Source organism: Penicillium robsamsonii (assembly GCF_028829455.1).
Source record: "Penicillium robsamsonii strain IBT 29466 chromosome Unknown utg000001l_segment0_segment0, whole genome shotgun sequence".
Taxonomy (NCBI): Eukaryota; Fungi; Ascomycota; class Eurotiomycetes; order Eurotiales; family Aspergillaceae; genus Penicillium; species Penicillium robsamsonii.
Window position 1 is genome coordinate 4,925,335 of NW_026643219.1, and position 15,973 is coordinate 4,941,307.

Sequence of the window (15,973 nt, forward strand, 5' to 3'; positions counted from 1 at the left end):
TGCCACACTTGTCGGGTCTTATGACCGGCCCTGGAGGCCGTTGTATATATGGAATTGGCACAATGGCCCAATTCTGAAGTATAATTGTGGGTAGAGTACTATGGTGACCTAGAATTGGCTATCCTGCGTACTAGTGAGGGTTTCCGACTAGTTGAATATAAAGCCGGGTTTCTCTCGGCGTATCCATGTGTATCTGGAAACATTTGAAACAGTCGATGTATTATTGCATGACCTTTAAACCTTGACATTTGGAAGAGGCGCGTTTTGAACGCCGTTCGCAGCACACGCAGAAAATCAACCCTAGTCCCTTGCAAATGATGTAGTCCATTCCCGAATACCTTAATAGAAAATCCTTCCATAAGCGCCAATCCGTTGTAGTTCCTGCATGTAAGATCAAACTTCTTCGACCATTTTCCCCGCGGGAACTGCAGGTGCGCCAAAGACACGCCCAGCAGGTGTACCCAGCCATTCTTCTGGAACGCTGACTCTGCAGCCATTTGGACCACTGGTCCACCGCACCAGGGTAGGGTCAGCTTTCTCGGCCTCCGCGATTTCTTGGCCGGGGGTTCCATCAGCAGCCTCGGCCGCTTGTCGACCACGCCGCTTGGGGGCCTGCTTCTTGAGCAGCCGATTAATTGTGTCCATCTGTTGTTCAGAATTAGCGGCCGTTCTCCAATGTGTGTATAAAGTGACTTTCTGCGCATACCTTTTCCTCTTCATTCCGCTTCTCACTCAGGTTCTTCCTTCGCCGTGCCATCTCTGCGCGACGCATCTGGCGCTCCTCGGCGGTCAAATGTTTCTTGACCTGGGGCTCTGTTTTGAGTTAGCTTCAGTTTCGGCAGATTGTTAGATCGGCTGTAGTTTCTCACCCATGGGAAGTTGCAAGAAATCATTTCCAAGATTTCCTCGCTGGCGCTTGGTGGTCTTTCCACTTTGAATGGCGAAAGCATCACTATCCATGCCGTCGTCTATTTCATCCTCTTCATCAAGCTCATCCAAATCATCGACATTGACGTCTGGGACTGCAATTCCATCCTGATCATCGCCCTCCGCTTCGGCATCTTCATCCGTGTCGGAGGTAGGCTCTTCCTCATCATCCTCGTCTTCGTCATCATCTTCTTCCATTTCCATCTCCTTGGCCTCGACACTCTTGGGAGGCTTAGCGCGAGATGGAGGACTGATCTTACCGCGCCTGGCAGGCGGCTGAGGCGGCATGTCGTCCATATCAATGTCACCGTCAGCATCAGCGTCAGCGTCGGCATCGGCGTCCTCCTCCTCATCATCATCATCATCTCCAGGGGCATCTTCATCATCAACTTCATCCTCTTCTTGGTCGTCGATTTCCTCTTCGTCGCTAGTAGCAACCTCTACAATCTTCTTTCGGTTCCGACTGGAGCGGGGTCCCGAAACAATGGGATCTTCCCGGAATACATTGACTGAGCGCCGTCCAGCAGCGCGACCAGCACCCGTGGCTTCCCGCAATTTGCTGGAGGGCATTTTGACAGTAAGACGGAGAGATCTTTTTCGATCTCCTGAATTCAACTCAGATCGAGAGACTGAGATCAAGGCAGATGCAGACGTAGAAGCGCGAGTTTGTCTCGTAGACCTGGTGGTCATGTTAGCGTCTGTTTCCGGAGTATCATCTCGTGTCTTTCGCGATCGAAGGGACCGACGGAGCGACATGGTGGCGGCTTTAGGAGTGTGACAGAAGTCTTTGGGAAAGTAAAAATGCAAAAAGCAGAACTGCAAAAAGAAGCGGGACAGGGAAGGTCGATAGGCAAGTGTGTGGCAGTATGAACTAAGCCATTAAGCCTTTGGGGGAGGGGAACTCTGGATGGCGAGAGAAGAAAGGAATATCCAATCACTTTATCCCCGGCGAGGCGGAGTTGCAAACCGGGAAGATACAGCTTTGCTTTCTATAGGGGAGTTTTCCCAGTGCGAACAAAGCGCACTGGTTACAGGGGATCAGGCTCTTGGGGGTTTCTTGGGGGCTTCTCTCTTCCCTGGGGTTCGGAGTCTAACCAACGCCCGGGGGGCCATGGGCAGATAGGAAGGAACGCATCAACAGGGGAAACGCCATACTCACAGGTACTTTTCTCTAAGGTTTCGGGTTCTTCAAATGTCCAGTCGCTGACGCTGGATGAACGAATGAAGTACTGCGAGGTCCATTCTGCCGGGCGGTCTCGAGTACGCCGTTTTGAACTATATGATCTTTCGATATTCAATTAATCTCTCTGGATAGAATATAGAAATAATTGATGTTTAGGACTCTATAGCCTTCAATAGGAGCTGGAGTCAGGTGGTAAGGCTTCGTCTCACAGGCTATTTTCGGTATAGAACAGTGCAGGTACATGTGTATCTTTTGTTTTCTATTTTGGATATTCAGATATGGCTACCTAAATATAATTAAAAAATACAACTTAGATTTAGATTTGACGTAAAGAACATTATATTCTAGTATTTCGTACAAAGTGAACAAATATCAGTGTGATGGATTTTCTATCAAGATGTACGGCAATATTGATGCCTCAGGTGTAGCCGGCGTAACAACCGAGGTCGGGTTCACATGGCCCCAAGTCTGGGGAAGGTTCCCTCTCCTCTTTACTCCCTTCCAACGTCTTCGCCTTCTCATATCTCTAGCGAATGTGTGAGATACCTCATCATGCCTGACGACACATCCAAACCAACATCTATTCCCTCATGGCAGAGGCCCAATAAGACCGCCGAGGAGTCGCCATCGCCGACCTCCGACGATGCGCCCGCAACTACACCCTCCACATCCCGACAAGCTCTCCTAGACCAAGCATCCAAATTCCTAGAAGACGAGTCAATTCGCGATGCACCAACAGATCGCAAGGTCTCATTCCTCGAGTCAAAAGGCCTGAGCTCAGACGATATCGAGCAGGTCCTCGGCATCTCCCGCAACGCAGAGGCGAGCAGCAGTTCAACCACCGCCGAGGACAAAACACAGGAAGAGACACCATATACCTCACCTACTCAACCCGAAGCCACCCCTTCACCTCCTCCTACCACCTCCTCGCCACCCTCCAACACCATGCCTCAATCGCAACCAGCAGCGCCAGCGCCAACTCCCGCTCCCCGCGACGTCCCCCCAATAATCACCTACCCTGAATTCCTCTTCGAGTCCTCCAAGCCACCGCCTCTCGTGACAATGCGCAGCCTCCTATACACATTATATGGCGCCGCAGGCCTAGGAGCAAGTATCTACGGTGCAAGCGAGTACCTCGTGAAACCAATGCTAGCGAACCTAACGAGTGCACGACACGAGCTCGCCAGCACAGCCGAAGCAAACCTGCAAAAGCTAAACGAGAAGCTGGAGAAGACCGTGTCCATTATTCCGGCAGAGTTAACAGCGCGCAAGATCAAGCCCTACAGCGACGAAGAAGACGACGATGCCTCGTCAATCACCTCAGACCCAACCGAGCTGTTCCACCGGGACGTCGCAACACAGACAAGTCCAGAGCCTACTCCCGCTCCCAGCACCACAGGCGTCGTCAACTCGGCGGACTCGATGGCCATCTCTCCATCAACTGCGGTGAACAACCACATCAGCCGCATTGAGTCTATTACCTCGAAGCTGCGCGAGATTGTCGATTCGGAGAAGGATGCGAGTACGCTGGATGACTCTATGCGTACGCGTCTCACGGAGCTGCACCATTACTGTGATGGGTTGATCTATAGTGGTCCTACGTACTCTTCTGGGTCGTCGTACGGTGTCTGGAATTCCAATAACTCGGGCTCGAGTGATAACTCCGGGCTGCGGAAGGCGGAAGATGAGGCTATTGCTGGGTTTAGGGCTGATATTCGCGGTGTGAAGGGTGCGCTGTTGAGTGCGCGTAACTTCCCTGCTAGTCGGGGTGGACGGCTTGGTGGTCTTCCCGTCGGTGGACGGTAATGGAGTTGGATCTTGCAGATTTGGTGCGATTGTATGAATGTAAATAGATTACATCGGATTTCCTAGGTGATTTACCTAGGTTTATGTGGTTTATATCTTCATTTGCTTGGTTGCATCTACGAAATCATAGCTTGAATTCTGATATATATATTCACTTGACCTGTAAAACAAAACCAATATCCTCATTTGACTTATGTCTGTCTAGCATTCTAAATAAAAAGACATCATGTAGTTAATACTATCAATCACACTTAAGAGGCGTTGGACAAGCTTCGCTTTGCTCACGATCGGACTCATGTGCCCAGACAGAATAGGAACGGAAGAAAATACGCAAGACATTAATTGTAAAATGGACAAGGAAAATGAGAAAACTTTAGAGAAACGCTGAAGTATAGAGAAAACAAGGCCAGATATACGTAAGTTATACCAAGCCTTTAGCATTCCCTCCACCCGACAAGGTACAAGGGTGTCATTTACGGAGTAGCGCGGCTCATGCTAATTAGTCGCTTCACACCGACCTGTAAAACTTGTTAGTGACTGTTCAAATCCTATAGGACCAAGGTTCACTCACCATCCAGTTGCCACATTCGTCAGTCCGGTTAGTCATGATATCAACGTGAATAGCGAGGGCAGCATTGAAATCACGTTGCTGGATTGCGCGGGCCAAGTTCGCCATGTCCTCAATGGTGTTAGGCTTGAGCAGATCCTCGTTGTTGAGATGATCAAAGAGGATGTTCAAGCGGCGCTCGGCATCATCAACCTGTGCCTTGAATGCAGCAGGGGCCCGGGTCTTGACGCGCTGCATGTCTGCCGATAGAATCTCGTAGACAGGCTGTGCGTTTGCAGGAATGTGTGAACGGTCACCAGGGGCTGTAATAAGGGTCAATTGGCTGGAATCAATTGTTCTTAACTGGGATTACTCACGATACTTGGGAGCCGGAGGAGTTGGCCTCTGCGACTGGGCTGTGGGAGGTCTAGATCCCTGAGGTGGCGGTGGGATGCCCTGGGCCATAGGCGGAGGCTGTGTAGCAAGAGGCGCCGTGGGCCCATATGGGTTTGCCGCGGGTGGTTGTGATACTGCTTGTGGGGCGTATGGCGAGGCAACGGCCTGGGGGGAGGAGCCACTGAGCCACGTGGCTGCATTTGGGGGTTTGCAGCCTGGGCAGCCGGGCTTGGTGCATACCGGTTGGTTGGGGGTGGTATGCTGGGAGGCGCGTTGTAAGGTGATGCTCCGCGGGGGATCGATGCCGGGGGAGCCATGGTTGACCCCTGATTCAGCGGCGGTGACTGAGGGAGGGAAGCGTACGGGTTGGCAGGGGGAGGTGGGGAAGGTCCAGGGATGTTAGATACACCTTGGCCACCAGATAACGGCGACATCATGCGCGGCGGAGGCACCGAGCCCATCTTTGGCGGGGGAGGCACCGATGGTGCACGTGGAGCACCAACCGGGGGAGGTCCCTGAGTCATGTTGGGTGACTGGTTGGGGAAAGGAGAGGCAATGGGCGCAGAGACTGCGGCAGGAGTTCCACGGCGGGGCGTAGGAGCCTTCGCAAAGCCTTCTGGCAAATCATTCCATGCAGGTAGACCAGTGGCCGTTGTGTATGTGGTGATTGTGTTGGCCGGCGACTGGGTAGATGACGCACGAGGAGGGGGAGGGACACCAGCACCTGTGGGCTGCTGTCCACCGAATGCAGATGGCGGATTATAACCGGTAGGTCTCATGCCCTGAGTTGGCTGATACCCAGCTGCCGGGCCGTAGGCACCGGCACCCCCCGTCGACATAGCAGCGTAGGGGTTGGCGGGCGGAGCTGGCGAGGTCGCTTGAGGGCCATATGGGTTGGCCTGCTGGGTAACAGCAGGCGCAGGAGGCGCGTACATGTTAGGAGGAGCAGCCGGTGTTGGAGTAGTAGTAGGGCTGTAACTTTGCTGTGGCTGGTACATATTGGGCTGTTGCGGGAGGGGCTTGAAGGAAGACTTGGCTCCGACAGCGGCCTGGGCCTTCTGGGGTGTCTGTCTCGTGGCAAGCTTGATACGGTTGCGCGCCACCTCAGCTTCAGGGTGCTTCTCAGGGACAAGGTCGAGGTACTTCTGGGCAATATCCAGGCGTCCATGGGTTGCGACAACATCGGCATATTCAATGTACTTGTCGTACAAGACGCTCAAGCGCCAATCCGAGTCCTTGTTCCGCTCCGTATCCTGGAACTTGGTCACTTGGCGGAAGATAGTAACCTTCTCGATCAGGCCCTGCAGAGCACGGACGTGGATAGAGAAGGAAGAGTTGTCAGTATCGCTTTCAAGTCCTTTCTGCTCATTCTCACGGAGCTCCTCAACCCAAATCGCCACAACCTTCTCAAGCTTCGAGCCTGCCAAGAAGCAGAAAGAAGCATCCTTGCGGGCACTCTTATCATCGCTGTTCTGGACTTCCTCCTCCAAGCGGTCACCCAGAGCATCGCAGAGGTCAGGGAATTCCTTCTCGTCGGCAAAGGTACACAAGGCAGCCATAACTTCCTTCCAGTTGGACAAGTCGGCATTATGCACCACATCCCATAGGTTCTTACCCACAATAGAGGCGAGCAAGCGCATATAGTTAGGACCGTTAGCCTGCTTGGAGAAGTAGTACTCCTGCGCCTTTTCGATGCACTTCGGGCCACCACAAATAGCAATCATGAAAGCATCGGACATCTTATCCTCCTTGAGGGCAACATCCAGAGCTTTCTCAAACTCTCCAAGGAGCAAGGCCCGAGTAATCTTTTGCTCTGCCTGGGTTTCGGAGCCATTGAAAATTTGGAATGGGTTGTTGGTTTGAGCACCCTTGGAAGCAGCCAGTTCGGAAAGGAAGCTGTCACCTTCGGGGTTGGCATCGAACATGGATTGCAAACGCTTGTGCTTCTTAACCTCAGCGGGTTTGGCGGCAGCACCATTGGTGTTCTCGCCTTCCTTCTTGTCCAACCCAAGCTGGGCAAGACTATCGGCAGCATCATCAACCTGATCCTGGAATCCCAGGTACTCCACCAAGTTCTTGCGTGGGTTTTCGGAAATCAAAGCCTGCATCACCTTCCAGTCTGCCTTTTCTGCTTCATTGGAAGCACCTGAAGCGCGCGACTCGCAGAGGGTACGAATATCGCCCTCTTTCAATGCAGTCTCAAAGCTCTCAGTGGCATTTCCAACGCTCTCATCAACCTCGAACGATGTGATTTTGATAGTGGATGTACGAGAGCCCTTCTCGGTCAGACCGAAGGAAACAACCCGACCTCCGAAGCCAAAAGTAGCACCACAAGGCCGCTCAAGCCAGCGAGGAGCCTTCGGGAGAGAGAACTTGGAGACTTGGGGCTGCGTTTGTGCCTTGTTGAAGAAGTCTTCGCCGTCCAAGGCTTGGTTGTGATCGGCGATGGCCTGGGCATTATCGGTCTTCGTGTTCTGCAGGGTTTGGACACAGATCTTTCCATCAAATGACGCGGTTGCGAAGAAGTTCGGGTTGTGGGGGTTCCAGCGGGTTTGGAAAGTCCAGTTTGTGACAACGGGGAACTCTCCATATGCTTGGCCAGTTTGTGGGTTCCAACAGATATTACGGTTATCTTTGCCGGAAGACAAGAGGAGATCTGGATCATGCTCGCACCAAGAAAGTGAGAGCACACCGGACTCGTGGCCAGTGAGTGTCTATACAAATCATTGTCAGTATCAAGTCACACCTGGGCTCCGAAAGAGTAACCTACCCGCTCCGGGGCGTGGGAGTTGCGCAGGTCCCAGACATAGAGCACTGGGTCTGACTCGAGGGGTGACGATGTGATAAGCTTTGTGGGCTAGGCGTGAAAATGGTCAGCAATCCTGGAATAACCACGTAGGAGGTGGCAACATACCCTTTCGGGGTCCCATGCGACTGCACTGACAGCCTTCCGGCCCTTGTTGTTTAGTGTCAGACTCTCCTTTTTCGTCTTGACATCCCAGACAGTCACAAAGCCGGAGCTGCTACCAGTCACCAGAATGTGGGGAACCTTCCTGTTCCAGTCCAAACAATCGATATCGTCGGTGCGAGCCGCGTTGTTGCCCAACCGGAATGGGTTCTCGATGTTGTTTAAATCCCAGATAAAGAGCTATCCAGTAATTAGCCATATATCCAATCCGTTCTTCTAGAATCACAGCCTACCTCTCCCTTTGCGCCACCGGTTGCCAGAAGATTCGGGTGTTTCGGGTTGAACTGAAGGGTCTTGATGGCGCCGCTGTGTTTAGTGGTTCTTGAGATCAACGCATCACTGGAATTGAACAATCAGCAAGATATCCCAGGAATGTGACTCCATATGTAGGGTTCAACCAACCTGGATCCAGCAAGTAGCTTATCAGCATCCCATAGCTCCAGCGAGCCATTCTCTAAGCCACCCGCAATCACACCCCGTTTGTTATCTTCGGACGTCGTCCAGGCCACATCGTTGAAGCTAGTTACATGAATCGGTCAGTACGCTCATCCTCGTTCATGTTTCCAAAGACCCACTTACCCAGAGTCGGTATCAAGCTTAGCTAGCGGCTGCAGCTCCTCGCTCGCATCTTCGCGGTCAAGGCCCAGATCCCACAGCTCGAGACATGTCTTATTAGAGAAGTCGGCGTCGACAGCTCCAGCGCGAGTTCCAGTTGCGATCAATGGCGACGCAGCCCCGGGTGACCAGGCGAAGGTGGCCGTCCTTGGGATTTCCCTTAGACGCACCATGATGATGGTAGGGGAAGTATGTGTTGGTGAGGATCAAGACCAATAGAGTATGTGAAATATATGATCCAAGGAACAATAAAACCCAGGTAATGTGGAAGAAGAGGGATCAAGAACCACCCCCTATGAATAATTGACAATGGGGTGATGCTCTAGATGTTCCAAGTATAGCAGTAACCAAGTGGCCTCCTGGACTTGGAGGGACCGGGGAACTCACGCTAGACCGCTTTAAGACTCGCCAAAACACTCCGAGGTGAGCTGCACGTGATATCAATCTTCCGTTCTGGGCTGATAGCAAGATACAGCTTGGATTTAGAGTCTCGAACAAAAAGCTTTCTTTGTTGGTTTCACATCCCTTTCTCCTGGATTCTTCTACCCTGTGTGATCTCGCCACATTGCCACCCAAATAAACGGTCTACCAATTTGACCCGAAGCGCAACTACACATCATGAGCGAAACAACGCGGCTTAAGAGCACCATCTACGTGGGTGGTCTTGACCAGGGAGTGACCGCACACACCCTTGCGGAAGCTTTCGTTCCATTCGGCGAAGTTGTTGATATCTCGCTACCCAAACCGGAGCAACCCAACGCGGCCGAAACTCACCGTGGATTTGGATATGTGGAATTTGAACTACCGCAAGACGCCAAAGAGGCAATCGACAATATGGATGGCAGCGAGATCTATGGGCGCACCATCAAAGTCGCCGCTGCAAAGCCACAGAAGGATGCCAACGAGGGACTAGGCAGCAAGACTGCGATCTGGGAACAGGTGCGTTGGGTTCGATTTTATATCTACTCGCAATCTATACTAACCGGTATATCTTATAGGAGGGGTATTTGGCCAAGCATGCTGTTAGCGAGGAGGATCGGATAGCAGCGGAGGAAGCTCAGGCTGCAAGCAGTCGTCCCCAAGATGCTATGCAGGGATTGGAACAATTAGATGTTGCTGGGCCGAAGCCCGAATGAAGCACGCTACACTTTACGATAGCTACGACGAAGATGACAAACAAAAAAGCACAGTCACACACGACAGTACAATTTGCCAATTACACAACCAGGATTCGGGCTCAGGAAGCAAGCCGGAATATGTACACGGGCTCCAATCTCGAGCCCATTCCTGTTTTTCTCCAATGGCTTTTCTCAAATCATGCCCATCGGCTTCAAATTCTCCTAATCAACAATACAAGCGATAAGAATCCAAAACTGCGGATCGTATTCTGAGAGCTCAAAGAAACATGGTGGTACATTTAGTGCTCACGGCTCTCGGGGCTGTTGCGGTGAAGACGCAGGGTCTTGTCGGTCATCAGCTTCTTGCCACAAGAGTAGACAGCAGCGCCAATGGCAACACTAGAATTAGGAGTTAGCATCGGGGAAAGACATGAGCTTGGTTGCCAGTGAAGGGATATAGGGGATAAAATTCCGGCATGCGTCGGACATGTTATCCCGGAATCAAGTGGCAAATAGTATCCAACAGGGAGAAACATACGCGAGGACGAAGCCTGAATATCAAACACACCGTTAGCTAAATTTCATATTGTGAAGTCATGACTATGGCACATACCGATGGGGAGCAACTCGGGGGGCACACGCTTAAGCTGGCGCAGGCGCTGGGAGATAGTGTGAGCTAGAGGCGCATAGTTAGTTCAATTGTTCTCGTGGGAGTAAAGTCATTCTACATGACTCCGTTGATGACCGGATCCGGTGATCGCAGAGGTGCATACCACTTTGTTGCTCCTTCTACAGACAAAAGTTAGTAACCGAGCCGATCGTATGATCACAGAATTGCGGAAGGGAAGAACATACAGGAGTAGGGAAAGCAAAGGCCCGAGTGGGCTGCATCCGCAGCATGCGAGTGGGATACATGGTGAGATCTGTGGTTCAACCCTGGAGAAGCAGAAGAAGAGTGGGATAGAGGACGAGGTTGGAACACCAGCTTTCCAAGAACGTGACTGGCTCGGGTGTAAAAGCGAGACGCTCAGTGGCTCTCGCTTGACCGCCCGCGGTCATACCCGGCACTTCGCAGCTTCAATCACCCAACGTCGCTCTTCCCGGCTCACTTTCTCCCCTCCTCTCTTTTCACTCCACTCCAATTCTTTCTCTGTGTTGTTTCTCAAGAAGCTACACATCGCAAATATGGGTGCCATTCCGGAAGCCGACCCCGATGAGGTCCTCGAGACAAAGCCCTTCAAGTTCGTCACTGGTAAGTCCACTAACCCCCTCCCGCGAAAACCGGGGCCAGGAGCCCTATATAGAGTCAATGGCTAATTTAATAATTTAATTGCAGCTGGTGCGTAAACCTTAGATATTTCCCCCGCTTCTTTCGCTCGTCGCATGCGCGTGGACCGATATCCCCCGATCGGCTGATGTATGGTGTAATTGACAATTTTCGATCAAATCGCAGGCTACGATGCCCGTTTCCCCCAGCAGAACCAGTACGTGATAAGCTGTTATTTGGGTGTTTTATATCTATCTAACGTTAATTTGCTCCACAGGACCAAGCACTGCTGGCAGAACTATGTCGACTACTACAAGTGTACCACTGCCAAGGGCGAGGACTTCCGTCCCTGCAAGCAGGTAATTTCGACACCGATACTATGATGAAAACCTAGCAGCTTCTAACAGCTTCTCTCGCAGTTCTACCACTCCTTCCGCTCTCTTTGCCCTAAGGCCTGGACCGATCGTTGGGACGGTCAGCGCGGTACGCATCCAAAAGTCCCTTCTGGATATGTGTCTATTTATACTAATTTGTGTTAACAGAGGCTGGTAACTTCCCTGTCAAGCTTGACAAATAGATGACCAACAGCTGTTTTGGGTTGGCCAAGTTTTTGGGTTGGTCAAATGAGGCGTGTCAAATTTTTATGTATCGACAAGTTCCAATGTACTCTACTGGGTCACTCGGGGACACAACCCCTCTATTTCCTAGGTCATTCCGCCTGTGTAAAGCAAGAATGTGTTATAAACTCGCCGTATTTGTAGAGAGAAATGTATTGTTAGCTGGTGCTTGTTATGACTCTTTTGAAGCATGAGCAGTCCTACAGTACTGTTCACCAGTAGATGCTTGCAATCATTGCGAACGATTGGACTGTCAACTTAGAATATTCAGTAGAAACCCGTCATCCTTGCAGAAATGTTCTTGAATGCGATTCGGTGTATATCTATCTAATTCTATGTAATCCCAGCTCCGACAAGAAAAATACATCATCCGGCACACTATACAAGGCCAGAGGACCATGTTCTAGATATGCCCCAAGGCCGTCTCCGGCCGTCCTCCGAATCTTCGATGAAAGAAACATCCGAAAGAATGCAAGTTATATACAAGCCAAAATGAAAATGGCGGGCATGAGTCCCAAAGTGCACCACCCAGATAGAAAGCCAGAGAAAATGACAAAAAATCGTATATACCGATGATATATCGGACAGAAGGCGTAAACGCTGTAATATTGGGTGAAATCGGGGAGGGGGAGGGGAAAAGAGTCACAAAAAGGGTTAATCACTCTTTGGATCTTCAAATGCCCTTCAGCTTGCGGTAGAGCTTCTTGTGCTCCTCGAGGAAGAGGAAAGTGGCAATGGTATGGGGACCAAGACGGATGAAGCTAGGCACCCAGCCGCGGAAAGTCCATGCCAGGCCTTCCTTGCGGCAGATATCACGCAGAAGAGTAACGATATTATGACTAGCACCCTCCGCATGAGAAGCGGTCATAATACGAGTCTTGATCACGTCGACGGGGCTGCAGACAGTGGTAGCAACGAAGCCTGCCATGAACGAGGCCGTGAAGTGTGTGCTCAGATTATCAGCCATGCCAGCCTTCTCAATACACATGCGCTTGAAGGTATCGTAAGAAGCGAGCTGCGAGGCAGTCATGAGGATTGCGCGAGTTGAGTTAGGCCACACTCCGCGGAAGAGAGAACTGAATCCCTCCGTCCGGGTCATCTGGATGAGTCCGTGGAATGCGTGTCGGTAGTTGCGTCGCTGGGCGGGAGGGAGAGATGCATCGTGTTGCATACGAACGTTCATCACATCAGCTGGGTTGCCTGCAATGCCGCCAATGAAGCCAGAGGCGGAGGCAATCCCAATGAGAGTGAGGAGGCTGGGTGTGCCGTTGGGATCTGAGGTGGGCGAGACAACGCGCGACTTCAATTCTTCGTAGATACCGAAGCGCGTTGTGGAGTATGTGATTTGACGTAGCATCGCGGCTGACAACTATATTCCCATATCCAATCCGTCCTTCGTTAGCCAACTGTGCTTGTTTATTGATAACCGCAAGGTATTCGCTATCGACTGGAATTTGGGGTCACGTACACCACCGTATAAACCCGTGAAGCCATTATTCTTCACAACGTGGACAAATGTCCCTACCATAGTCTTCGGAGCATCGGGCGTACGAGTCTGTAACCGGACCTATTATGCGACAAACAGATATCAGCGTCGGGGGTCGGAATCGCGGCCGTGAATAGACCGTCGGAGGAACGACTGGGAGCTTAGGATTACCTTAACTATGGACACAAAGTCAGCAAATAGTATAGACTCGAAGGAAGAAGAAGAAGCACATACCTAAATCTAACGGGTGCGTCACGGAGGCAGCAAAGCATGAGGCCGACCCTCCAAACCAAAACGGGTAGTGCACCTGCTTCGGCTTTGACGCGGGCTTCTGAACGGGCACTCGGGAGTGAGGAGCAACCTCTAACATCTTGCCTTCTGCCATCTTGTTGAGAAACAAGACCCCTATAAATGTACAAATAAAAAAAGGCGGGGGAGAGAGTGTTCAAAAAAATATGCTTTTTTTTTTTGGACCTTTTTTCGGCTTTGCGAACGTGACTTGACGTAATTTTTTGACCTTCTAATACCGACGGAGACAAATCAGAAGGCCGAAGCCACTCGGCCACCCGCTGAAATGCAAAGAATCAGCCAATCAGATCAAGTGCCTTGATGGGGACTTATGACTTGTACCAATCATATTCTCGGTTTTGCAGTCTTTTCCTTTGCGCCGGACATCTCTTGTATGGAACATACAGCCCTGGCCTAGATCCTTCAGGGATCCCTGTATATCGCCTTCTTCGGTCGTTGAAATGGATGCCGAGGGTATCTTGGCGGCATATAACCGTTATAATTGCTTCAACAGAGCAGCTGATAGATGACGAGATCAGCTATCATGGGAATATTCGGAGTTTTTACGGATATTGGTCGGTTGGATTCGGACTTCCATGGAGGGGTGCAGCCCGGAGGGGCAGAACACGGGCAGAACACCATATGCATAAAGGCTGCCTGGGCAAGGATTATGGCTGTGGGTGAGGTAACCCGGGTATAAAAGGTGTGAGATATCCTAATGACTAGATCTAGGGCTACTTTGGTTCAATGTATTGTTGTCCGGGTATTCTCTCAGCGCAAATGCTACAGTATTTGTATTCAATCGTAGTCACGGATAAAAATAAAAACGAAAGACCTAAACAGGACTCAATCTCAGCTATAGTACTTGATTTTGTTCGGAGCTAAGTATGTGCACTAAAACAGATGTAGTTATAATCCATAAAGTGATGATCTGCATAGTGGACAGAGAACCTCGATTTAGACATCTGGAGGCTGAAATGGCTGGGGCTGCCAGCTGTAGCAACTGTACAGAATGTAAACATATTAACATTATGAGCCTCTCTCTTCTAGAAAGAGGTAAATGCTAAGCTTTCTATAGTTTTTTAGTTTTGCAGATTGAATCGATAAATGTACTTCGGGAACTAATTTCGCCGACCCGAAACATGTGTTGATAGTGTTGATAGACAATTCTCACACCAGACGTCCAACGCAACCATGAGGCTATTCGCTACCGGTCGAGCCCTGCGTGCAAGCAGTGGCCGTTGGTCAATTACCTCAATCCGACCCCAAACCGCCATTTCGCGCTCCCTCACACTGACTCCCATTCTTTCCCGCAACCGCGAATGGAGCTCAACCACAGCTCGCCGGAGTGAACCGAAACCAAGCACTACCTCTAAAACACCCCAGCAAAAGTCGAGCCTCAAACTTGAAGGGGAGACCTACCCAACCGACCAGTGGACCAACACCCCCGATACAATCCTATCCCATATCGGACGACGACTCTATCTCGACGACAACCACCCTCTCGCGATTACCCGCAAACTCATTGAAAGCCAATTCGCAGCTCCCAGCTATGGCAACTACTCAGAGAAGAACCCCGTTGTCTCAACAAGACAAAACTTCGACGTCCTCGGCTTCCCCCCAGACCACCCGGGCCGCAGCCGCACGGATACCTACTACGTGAACGACAAGACCGTGCTGCGCACCCACACAAGTGCACACCAGCAGGCGTATTTCCAGCAAATTGCCCGCAATGAGCACACCCGTCCCGAGGAGGTCGGATACACCGTGATCGCGGATGTCTATCGTCGCGACGCGATCGACCGCAGCCACTACCCGGTCTTCCACCAGATGGAGGGTGCGATGCTATGGAAGCGGCCCGCGACAGACCCGCTCTCCGCATCGGCCGAAACAGCAGCAAAGATCATGGCAGACGTAGAGAAGATCCCGCGCCACGACGTTGTGGTCGAGGACCCGAACCCGACTATCCACGCGCAGCGGAACCCGCTGCAAGACGAGCACCACAGCGCCGAGGAGGTCGAGGCTGTCGGCGCTCACCTCAAGCGTTCCCTCGAGCGGATGGTGATTAAGATCTTCACAGAAGCGAGCAAGGCCGCTGCAGCGAGTAACGGTGGCGTGGAGCAGGAGCCGCTCAAAGTGCGTTGGGTCGAGGCTTACTTCCCGTTCACCAGCCCTTCCTGGGAGCTGGAGGTGTTCTGGCAAGACGAATGGCTAGAGATTCTGGGATGCGGTGTTATCAAGCAGGATCTGTTGATCAACTCTGACGTGCCGGACCGGATTGGGTGGGCGTTTGGACTAGGCATTGAGCGCATTGCTATGCTTCTTTTCAATATTCCTGATATCCGACTGTTCTGGTCTCGTGATGAGCGGTTCTTGTCACAGTTCCGCGCTGGCCATATTGCCCGCTTCGAACCTTTCTCTAAGCACCCGGCTTGCTATAAGGATGTTGCTTTCTGGCTGCCTCCTGCGGCCGTGACAGGTGGTAGCAGTGCTGCTGGTGGGGGTGTGCCTTTCCACGAGAATGACGTTATGGAGATTGTTCGTGGGATTGGTGGGGACCTTGTTGAGGATGTTACTCTCATTGACGAGTTCACGCATCCTAAGACTTCGCGCAAGAGCATGTGCTACCGCATTAACTACCGTAGCTTGGAGCGGACTTTGACGAATGAGGAGACTAATGGGATGCATCTGAAAGTCCGTGAAAAGCTAGTTGGAGAGCTTGGAGTTGAGCTGAGATGAGCTCGGAGATTGTTCG

At 51.4% G+C, this 15,973-nt stretch overlaps 9 protein-coding genes across 9 annotated transcripts; 4 read left to right on the forward strand and 5 right to left on the reverse strand.

The window, feature by feature from the left end:
• Nucleotides 1-393: 393 nt before the first annotated feature.
• Nucleotides 394-1,683, reverse strand: N7447_001933 (PAPA-1-like domain-containing protein; the record flags this gene model as incomplete). The annotated part of the gene is made up of 3 exons (XM_057226209.1): nucleotides 394-645; nucleotides 707-813; nucleotides 870-1,683. 3 exons carry the CDS (start codon nucleotides 1,681-1,683, stop codon nucleotides 394-396), a joined length of 1,173 nt encoding a protein of 390 aa, XP_057090225.1.
• Nucleotides 1,684-2,566: 883 nt separating this feature from the next.
• N7447_001934 (peroxisomal membrane protein PEX14) lies at nucleotides 2,567-3,916 on the forward strand (the record flags this gene model as incomplete). The annotated part of the gene is made up of 1 exon (XM_057226210.1): nucleotides 2,567-3,916. The coding sequence occupies one exon, from the start codon at nucleotides 2,567-2,569 to the stop codon at nucleotides 3,914-3,916; it is 1,350 nt and encodes a 449-aa protein (XP_057090226.1).
• A 473-nt stretch (nucleotides 3,917-4,389) lies between these two features.
• On the reverse strand, nucleotides 4,390-8,615 carry sec31 (putative protein transport protein (SEC31); the record flags this gene model as incomplete). The annotated part of the gene is made up of 8 exons (XM_057226211.1): nucleotides 4,390-4,434; nucleotides 4,488-4,786; nucleotides 4,837-7,573; nucleotides 7,630-7,716; nucleotides 7,774-8,007; nucleotides 8,061-8,166; nucleotides 8,230-8,346; nucleotides 8,407-8,615. 8 exons carry the CDS (start codon nucleotides 8,613-8,615, stop codon nucleotides 4,390-4,392), a joined length of 3,834 nt encoding a protein of 1,277 aa, XP_057090227.1.
• A 445-nt stretch (nucleotides 8,616-9,060) lies between these two features.
• N7447_001936 (RNA-binding protein) lies at nucleotides 9,061-9,578 on the forward strand (the record flags this gene model as incomplete). The annotated part of the gene is made up of 2 exons (XM_057226212.1): nucleotides 9,061-9,381; nucleotides 9,441-9,578. 2 exons carry the CDS (start codon nucleotides 9,061-9,063, stop codon nucleotides 9,576-9,578), a joined length of 459 nt encoding a protein of 152 aa, XP_057090228.1.
• A 281-nt stretch (nucleotides 9,579-9,859) lies between these two features.
• N7447_001937 (uncharacterized protein) lies at nucleotides 9,860-10,475 on the reverse strand (the record flags this gene model as incomplete). Its single annotated transcript, XM_057226213.1, has 5 exons — nucleotides 9,860-9,959; nucleotides 10,099-10,111; nucleotides 10,174-10,236; nucleotides 10,334-10,349; nucleotides 10,416-10,475. 5 exons carry the CDS (start codon nucleotides 10,473-10,475, stop codon nucleotides 9,860-9,862), a joined length of 252 nt encoding a protein of 83 aa, XP_057090229.1.
• Nucleotides 10,476-10,745: 270 nt separating this feature from the next.
• N7447_001938 (cytochrome c oxidase subunit VIb) lies at nucleotides 10,746-11,404 on the forward strand (the record flags this gene model as incomplete). Its single annotated transcript, XM_057226214.1, has 6 exons — nucleotides 10,746-10,812; nucleotides 10,897-10,899; nucleotides 11,014-11,044; nucleotides 11,105-11,186; nucleotides 11,247-11,310; nucleotides 11,370-11,404. The coding sequence occupies 6 exons, from the start codon at nucleotides 10,746-10,748 to the stop codon at nucleotides 11,402-11,404; spliced, it is 282 nt and encodes a 93-aa protein (XP_057090230.1).
• A 127-nt stretch (nucleotides 11,405-11,531) lies between these two features.
• On the reverse strand, nucleotides 11,532-11,844 carry N7447_001939 (uncharacterized protein; the record flags this gene model as incomplete). Its single annotated transcript, XM_057226215.1, has 2 exons — nucleotides 11,532-11,694; nucleotides 11,723-11,844. 2 exons carry the CDS (start codon nucleotides 11,842-11,844, stop codon nucleotides 11,532-11,534), a joined length of 285 nt encoding a protein of 94 aa, XP_057090231.1.
• A 273-nt stretch (nucleotides 11,845-12,117) lies between these two features.
• On the reverse strand, nucleotides 12,118-13,315 carry N7447_001940 (uncharacterized protein; the record flags this gene model as incomplete). Its single annotated transcript, XM_057226216.1, has 4 exons — nucleotides 12,118-12,813; nucleotides 12,913-13,011; nucleotides 13,102-13,106; nucleotides 13,165-13,315. 4 exons carry the CDS (start codon nucleotides 13,313-13,315, stop codon nucleotides 12,118-12,120), a joined length of 951 nt encoding a protein of 316 aa, XP_057090232.1.
• Nucleotides 13,316-14,412: 1,097 nt separating this feature from the next.
• N7447_001941 (phenylalanine--tRNA ligase) lies at nucleotides 14,413-15,957 on the forward strand (the record flags this gene model as incomplete). The annotated part of the gene is made up of 1 exon (XM_057226217.1): nucleotides 14,413-15,957. One exon carries the CDS (start codon nucleotides 14,413-14,415, stop codon nucleotides 15,955-15,957), a length of 1,545 nt encoding a protein of 514 aa, XP_057090233.1.
• Between the last annotated feature and the right edge of the window lie 16 nt (nucleotides 15,958-15,973).